Genomic DNA, 8,312 nt, shown 5'->3' with positions numbered 1-8,312 from the left:
CGATAATAGTACTTATTTTGTATCACAAATGGTAATACTTTTTTTACTAACTTGGGTTAAAGTTTAAATTGTTTGATTCATCTAAAAGTAAAAATTATATCTTTTTGATGGAGGGAATATCTTTTGAGCCTTTTGTCCATAAAAGAATATAACTCTAGCATAGTATCAAGTTAAATTATCTTGAGTTTGACTAACTATAAACAAAAAAAATCAATATTTTTTAATTCGTCATAAGTATCATTAGATTTGTCATGAGATAGATTTTCATACTATACTTATTTGGTGTCATAAACATTAATATTTTTTATCTATGTATTTAATCAAGCTTAGACAAGTTAACAAAAAATGCACCCAGAATTGTATTCTTTGTCGATGGTGGTAGTACAACTTTAGAATAGTATTAAGTCCAAAACTTTTATAAATCTAACTAAATAAAAATATATTAATACTTATTCCTTCCTTTCTAAAAAAAAGCAACTCTAGGTATTAGTTTGTCTAGATTCGTGTTTTTGGGACGGAGGGGTACCATATTAAATATAATCATTAGTGTATCTATTTGAAATCATGAATATTTTTTTTACAAATCTAATAAAAGTTTAAACCTAGGGCTAGACTCGGTATCATTTTTTAGACTGGATGGAGTAACTGCCTTCATTTCAGATCGTGAAACGTTTGGGGGCTATCTGATCCGTTCGTTCGAGAGAAGGTTCAGACTTCCGAAGTCAAAAGGTGAGCTCACACGCGATCGTACGCCATCAAGCAATGCAGCACTGCAGGCTGCGGCCATCAGAGCTGCAGAGCAGGAGATGTGGTGCTCGGCTGTGCCTGTGCTACGCCAAGCCGTTGCAGTACAGGAGTAGTTGCTGCAACAGGAGCCCTTTGAAAATACTACTACATGCTACATCTAGTCCACACAAGGATGCAATTTTCACTTTTAAAGGGTCAAATGACCTAAAGCTTGATCAAGGTTATAATAAAAAGTACTAACATTTATGATATAAGATACATACCATCAAATTAATTATAAAAATATATTTCATAATAAAATCTAGTTGTAGACATAGATATTAATACTATTCACTTAAAAAAAATTTGTTGCGAAAGCTATTCACTTTAAACTTAGTCAAACTTAATTTACTTTAACTTGCATAAATCTCAATTGCACTCTTTTATAGACAAAAGGAGTACTATGTACCTTATTAGTACCTAGAGTTACAATTCCAAACCTCATCAAATTTAAGCTCTCTCAATTTTGATTAATTTTAAATATATAGGACTTCAAAAAGATGTACTATAAAGATATATTTTACAACAAATACAATGATACTTATTTAGTATATAAATACAAGTAACTTTACATATGAATTTAACCTAGCACTATTGTATAATTACTTTTTTTTACTAGGGGAGTATAACCAAAACAGTTCAAGAATCCAAATGGATAAGAATTTATGAGTATTTTGACCGATAGCATCATGGCATTACAAGCTAAAACGCTGAATAACAAGTACTCCCTCAATTCTAATTTATAAGTTGTTTTAGCTTTTCGAGATACATATTTTTGCTATGTATCTAGATATACACTATGTCTAGATATATACTCAGTCCGTTCTCAATTATAAGTCGTTCTAGCTTTTCTAGATATATTGATTGTACTAAGTATCTAGATATAGTGTATATTTAAGTGCACAACAAAAATTATGTACATAGAAAAGCCAAAACGTCTTATAATTTAAAATGGAGGGAGTAGTTTAGTATGTATGTAGAAAAGTCAGAATGACTTATCATTGAGAACGGATGGAGTAGCAAAGTGCAAAGAAGTATAGCTCCCAAGAAATTACTTACTCATTCCATCCTACGCTCCTTCCTTTCCAAATCAGATTTTCTAGATACATAATATTTCTTATGTATTTAGACATAATATATCTAGATATGCAGCTTACCTAGAAAAGGTAGAACGACTTACAATTTAGATCGAAGGGAGTATATAAGGCGCAACCGCTTTAGCATAGAGATCAGATAAGGCATTTTACTTCCGCATGCATGGGTTTGGATGACTGTTTACCAGTACCACACACCCATTTAGAGCATCTCCACCAGTATTCTAATAATCTATCACTCAATATAGATAGACCAATATTATTTTTATGAATGCTGATGAGTTGCTACAACAGTACCTGATATATCTCCCGTGATACCCATATGAAAGACACCAACGCCCATACGAAAGATGACCCCCCCCCCCCCCACAGGTGTGTAATAGAAAAGATGGTTGAAAAGTGATGGTTAGGATATGCCTAATTAGGAGATGCAACTCTCCCTTTATTTTAAGATTTGAGACGAGAAGAAGAAAATATCAGTGGCCACAAAAAGAGGTATTAGGAGATTGTTGGTGAAAAGAAAACAGTGACCCTAATATAACAGTTTTATCGGGATAGACGACTATTGGAGCCTAATATAGCAATTTTATAGGGATAGGAGAGTATTAGAGGACTGCTAAGGATACTCTTAGGTTCCATTTGCTTGCATGCATCTAATTACTTCCATGCGTATTAATTCAACCAAGGAAAACACTTCATATGTGAGACTAAACAAAAAAAAAAAATATAGTTGCACCTTCTATATTGGAACTTTTATTGGGCCGGGGGGGAGTAAAACACAACTTGGGAACACAAGCAGCCTGTTCGCTGGTTGGTTTCAGCCAGCACAAACCAGCCAGCCAACAGTATTTTCTTCTCACAATAAATCTGCATCAGCCAACCCAAACCAGCCCAGAAACCGACCAGCGAACTGGCTGAAGAACACTAAAAACACATGGAGAATGGGAGATCCGGATTTGCCGTACAACCACAGGTGCACATCTACCAAGCTTGCCTGGCTTGTAGCTAAGTAGCTACCCGCAACCATGACCTCTCTTCCTTGCTCAACAAAGGCACCTTCATGAATCAATTATTCAATTCCAGCTACAAAGCTTGAACAATTATCTCATCTACGAACTCTGACGCTACAATCTTGAAGCAACAGGAAATGTCACATTATCACACTAGAATCGCAGAGCGACAGGAGTAAAGGGGCAAGAGGACCTAGTAAGCTAAGATGCATAATGAAGGACGGCAGCTAGCAGCAGACAAATAATCTCGAGCTGTTTGCCTCCGCAGGGCCCAGTGGAGTCTTGCCAGATAAACCAGTGCTCAGCAGCTCAAAGGAAGGAGCCATCACGCTTCTTGAAGAATGCAGAAACCCCACATGGATTTGTTACTTCAGATCTGACGGTGTTGTGTGACTGCAATTCTTACTTCAGATCAGGCGGGTGTTGTATGACTTGCAATTCTGGCACTTGTGCGCAATCAAATGGAACTGCACCTCTGATATTGCCCCGCAGTCGTTGCATAATATGCGGACCTACATGGGAATAAAATCCAGTTATCAGTGTTCAAAACAGATTAAAAACTACATTTAGCACACCATCAGTATTGCAGTAAGGAGGGAACATATTTACTAGACTGGAACTAACTACTTTCTTTTCAGCTTCTGTTCTCAGAAAAGAAAATTACCATTTTATCATCACAGGAGTCAGACAGAGCTGCCAGCTCCATGTCGAGTCTCTCCCATGCCTTCGACATGTCACAAACCGACTTGGAGCAAAGGGGGCAAGCGAACCTGGAGATTTATTAGCCATCAAAACCTAGTCACCGGTAACTAAGGCACACTAAAGGGACAGGCAGAACCAGCTTACTGGCAGTGCTCCTCCATTTCTTTCAGGCACTTTACATGAATGGTATGACCACAAGGCAGGACAGAAACATCATTTGTCGACTCGAACAAGTACTGAAATTCACGAAACAGGTCAGCGGGAAAATATAAGAACAGACTGTAAACAATTAAACAAAAACATGATCAGATCAGCAATATCTTGAATATAAAAAAATAACAGAGCAGCAACCTCAAAGCAGATTGGACAGTCATGATGCATTGCCCCTTCAATACATTCATGACTATTCTTCAGCGCAATTGAATAGCAACATCCTACATGAAACAGATAAACAGAGATGAGTTATAGCATTTACCCAAAATTGCCTATATAAGTTAGAACAATGCAGAACTACATAATAATATAAGGGTTGGGAATAAGTAAATAGTAAAATGCAGCCCTGTTTGACAGTTAGCCAAGTAAATTTTAGCAGCGGCAGACCTGCCACTAGGGCCACTAAGTTCATGGACCAGTCTTGGGTCATATTTACAATGCACCTCATCCTATGTTTTACTGTAGCGCAATAGATCCAGCACATGATCCTCATGTAATGACCCTAGTCAATTGGCCAGCCTAGGTCCACCCCTGCAATTTAGGATGTGTACCTTCTATTTTCCAAATTATTCTACAGCATTGTTCAGCTAGTAATCTACAAACTATGAAGAATGCAAACTGTAACTGAAAAGCTATATTCATGTAGCCTTACATACGCACAAACATGCATGTCTCGTCATAGGATTAATGGCAATGCATGCAGAGGAACACTTAGTCCAAACAAGTACAGAGAATGATCAAATATATAAGCATCATAAAATGGCAGTATATACATTAGCTTTGTTTCCTTAAAAATGAAATGTAAGACACAACAGGCATGAAGCATTACCACATTTTGAACAGTGGAAGAAATTCTCCCTCCCTCCGATTCTGCAAATGTAGCCAAAATTTAAGTACTAGTTTCCATACACTGCATCCAGACCATGTCTACTTGGAAAGTTATCACATACGCACCTACATATTCCACATCCGTTGCAGTGATACTGCTGTTTAGAGACCTAAAATCACAAAAAGAACCTTTAGCAAGGCATACTCCAATGCTTACAAAAAGCAAACACAGGAGGTACAATATCAAGGTTTCTATTACTAACATCATCATCAAAGAGTTTGCACAACCCACAGAAGTACTTCCCCATGCAAACACCGCAATTGATGCATACTTGTCGTACCTGCCAGCAGACAAGAAACCATGATGATATAGGTGATACACATAGCGTTTGGCGAAGTATTATTAGTAAAGGTTCAGTCACACACCTCCTGTTCAGTGCCACACAATGAGCATACAACCTGATGACAGATAAAAATAAAGACATTGACTAAGTTGAATGCAAAAGTAGCATACAAGTAAAAGGGCAGTAGGCCTAGGGGCCAAACTTACCTGCTGCACTTCATGGCGTGGAAGTTCATGTCTCTTCATTTTATCAATTTTAATGGAATTCTGTTAATAGAAGTACAAACATTATAAATTTCCAATATTTAAGATGGCCCATAAGTTCAAAAATAATAATGGGCACACTCATGCATACAACAGAATGTATAGATCTTCCAGGGAAGACAACAAATGCAATATATAAACAAAACTTGTCAAATAAGATAATTTATTATAGATTTTGGACTTAGTTTCACGTTGCGACAGGTGTGGATGAGATTTTAGCAGCATCAAACTACTAGTCTACAAAAGGTACCAACAGTATCTAGAGCAGAAACCAAGAGCTATGCTACCTACTATCATAATAAAAATTTACCATATCATGTATGACGATTTGTTTTCAGAATTTTCACTATTGCTAAGATTACACATCAATACAAATGGCAACAAGTTAAATCTCATGAAGAAAAATGATTACTGGCACCTCAATGAAACAGAGAGAAAAACTGGACGCAAGATGTCATAACTCGGTATTCTAAAAACTTCTCTAAAATGGGTACCTTAGTTTCATTGTGGCAGTGTCGGCAATCAAAAATTTCATTGCAGCAAGGAGCTCTTATGCGGCATCTCCTTCTATAATGTGGACACCTGCCATTCAAATGTGTTAATTGATAGCATGGAGTTTTATTCAGCAAGTGAATGCTCTAAGCAGATGCCAAATGCATAAGGCAACCAAAAGAGAAGTGAAACACATACCCATACTGCATTATCCCTTTCTCAAATTTCCCATGGTCATCAGGGTTTGAACCATTGATCTTCTCTGTATTGTAGTTTCCATCAGACAGCAAAGAGCCCTTGGCATATTCCTCAACATTTAGCTTGGCTTGTCCATGTTGAGCAGAAGCAAACTCAAGGTGTAGGTCCAAGGCGCCCATCTTGACCTTTTTTTACCGGTACAAGCTATCACGTTGCAAACACAACACAATACCTGCAAGTGTCATGTATTTAGCAGGATTGTTCTCAATACAGAATGCAGTCAGAGGTCCTAAATTCGAGGAAACCACTGCACACAGTTCTGGAACGCCATATGCTGCCGAAGACCGGGCATATTGACAAAAGATGAAAGCAACGCCGGACAGCTCCAACCAGCAAAATCTCGATAACCTGGTTACCCAACAGTCACAGATAGCACTAACTATCTGGACAGTGAGCTGAGAGGGGAATTATACTACTCGATAGGTATCCATCCAGAGAACTCCAATCAATTTGAACACAGCATCCATCTGCACCAAATTTACCGCGTTGTCCACACCATTCTCTGGCAAGAGAAACACATCATAGCATCAAATGCCAGGAAATGGAAGAAAGAAAGAAACATGCTTCTTTCGTGACAAGGTTTCGACGTGTTAGCATGTACCACTCGTGCACGCTGTTATGCTCTTAAAGGTTATTAAGACGTTAGATTTCAAGGAAGCCTACCTCCAGCAGACATCAGCTTCATCTTCAAAATCTTTAGTTAATAAGCACTTCTATCCATAAGAGATTTTCAGTCCATTGATTCTTCGATCAGACATACCTTCGAGGAAACCAGCACGCTTCTTTCACACAGCATCCTAAGATTTTATTTAAAGGTTTCACCGTTCAGACCTGAAATTTAACCTACCTCTACTTACCAAGCGAATAGAGATAATCTCATATCACCAGTGATTGCACACCCTGTATAAGAAAAATGTGCTTCCCAATTCTTTCCCAAGGAATACAGAAATCAATAGCCTGCCAGTAGTCCACAAACTGCTCCTTCCCGTTCTTATCTGTGTATAGCTGGGGCACATAGCGGAATTCATCCAGAAGATGATATGTTCCCCCATTACGCTGCTAAAATTGAGTGATACTTCTCTTTAATTTAGCCAAAGAATAGCTATTTTTCTGCTCACCGATGATATATGCAACGGCCGGCCAACAGAGGAAGTCAATCGATGTAGTATTGTGCCACAAGGAGAGATGAAAAGGCAAAAACAAGTGCGGTATGCATATGCAGCAAATATTTTTTTTTCTGACGGAAAATATATGCAGCAATACTGGTTACCACAGAGTGTGCTGCTTTCGATAGAACATAGGGGACTACTTTCGCACAAGGAAATGTTAAATTCTGGTCCATCAATTGCTGTTAGGCATCTTGAAAACCATCATCCCCACGCATCAGAGAAGTAGGTATTAGCCAACCATTAACCATGCATACAGAAAAGAACACGCCAACCTAGAAGATTAAACACAAGCAGCAGAATGTTCAATCTCATCACAAATAGGCACCAAAAGCTGTCGGTACAAACCAAATTAATCAAGCACATGCAGTGGTTTCAAAGCAATTGAGGGATTCGACATTTAAGATGAAACAATCAGTCAGCACAATCAAATCGAGCAATTAGTCACAGATCTAAACAATCAGACATTATCGAGCGATCATCATCTACGCGCACTCACGAGCAATCGACAATCTCGCGTACCTAAGCAGATCGATCAATCGGACAAAACATCGGGCGCATAGAAATCAAAATAGAGACTAGAAAAACCGCGAGTGGTGCCTGGATCCTGTAGCGCCTGCGGCCTGAATTTGGGGAAAAATCGGAGACGAGACGATGTGTATGAAGGGGTTCGGACTTCAGAGCACTGACTGCGATACGGCAGGGAAGGCTGGGAGGAGAGTATTTAAACTGCTTCGGGGGGCACACGGTTTCTGGAGGATTCCGCTGACGTGGATAGGGCCTAGTGGACCGCGACTGCGATTTTGGCCTTATCATTGCGTTTGCGTGTGACGGTGTGATGTGAGGACGACGACTGAAACGCTCGTGTGGACAGGGCGTATCGACGTGTACTGGAGTAGAGTGCGAAAAATGTTTTTTTCGAGAGGTGGTAAAACATATTTTCTAGTTGTAGAAAAGAATAAATATTCATAGTATCTTTTTTATTATTTATTTTTCTTCTCTCTTTTATTTCTATTTTTTTTCACATTATCATGTCTCGTTCACCTCTCGCCGCCCCCACGCAATCCCGCCATCCCATTGCGTGCTCTCCGGCGCGCCTTCTTGTCAGAATCATTGTGCCTTCTTAGGGCATGTACAACCCACAGACAGTGGTTCG

At 38.8% G+C, this 8,312-nt stretch overlaps 1 protein-coding gene across 1 annotated transcript; it reads right to left on the bottom strand.

Annotated features, from left to right (window-relative positions):
• Positions 1 to 2,919: 2,919 nt before the first annotated feature.
• LOC136456458 (probable E3 ubiquitin-protein ligase RZFP34) lies at positions 2,920 to 7,864 on the bottom strand. The gene is made up of 12 exons (XM_066456340.1): positions 6,654 to 7,864; positions 5,931 to 6,492; positions 5,735 to 5,822; positions 5,184 to 5,243; positions 5,060 to 5,092; positions 4,897 to 4,974; positions 4,760 to 4,803; positions 4,635 to 4,675; positions 3,944 to 4,026; positions 3,737 to 3,828; positions 3,555 to 3,660; positions 2,920 to 3,402 (listed from the first exon to the last, which is right to left on the bottom strand). Exons 2-12 carry the CDS (start codon positions 6,107 to 6,109, stop codon positions 3,298 to 3,300), a joined length of 909 nt encoding a protein of 302 aa, XP_066312437.1. The 5' UTR covers positions 6,110 to 6,492; positions 6,654 to 7,864; the 3' UTR covers positions 2,920 to 3,297.
• Between the last annotated feature and the right edge of the window lie 448 nt (positions 7,865 to 8,312).

The sequence above is a fragment of the Miscanthus floridulus genome, chromosome 6, assembly GCF_019320115.1.
Source record: "Miscanthus floridulus cultivar M001 chromosome 6, ASM1932011v1, whole genome shotgun sequence".
NCBI classification, from domain to species: Eukaryota; Viridiplantae; Streptophyta; class Magnoliopsida; order Poales; family Poaceae; genus Miscanthus; species Miscanthus floridulus.
The sequence above is the reverse complement of the archived record's forward strand: the minus strand, read 5'-3'. Positions and strand labels throughout refer to the sequence as shown.

Excerpts from the sequence above, each read along its gene's own strand:
- LOC136456458 (XM_066456340.1), bottom strand. The coding sequence starts at position 6,109 with ATGGGCGCCTTGGACCTACACCTTGAGTTTGCTTCTGCTCAACATGGA. Across the intron at positions 5,823-5,930 it reads AAAGGGATAATGCAGTATGG|GTGTCCACATTATAGAAGGA; the intron begins GTATGTGTTTCA and ends TTTGAATGGCAG. Across the intron at positions 5,093-5,183 it reads CACGCCATGAAGTGCAGCAG|GTTGTATGCTCATTGTGTGG; the intron begins GTAAGTTTGGCC and ends ATCTGTCATCAG.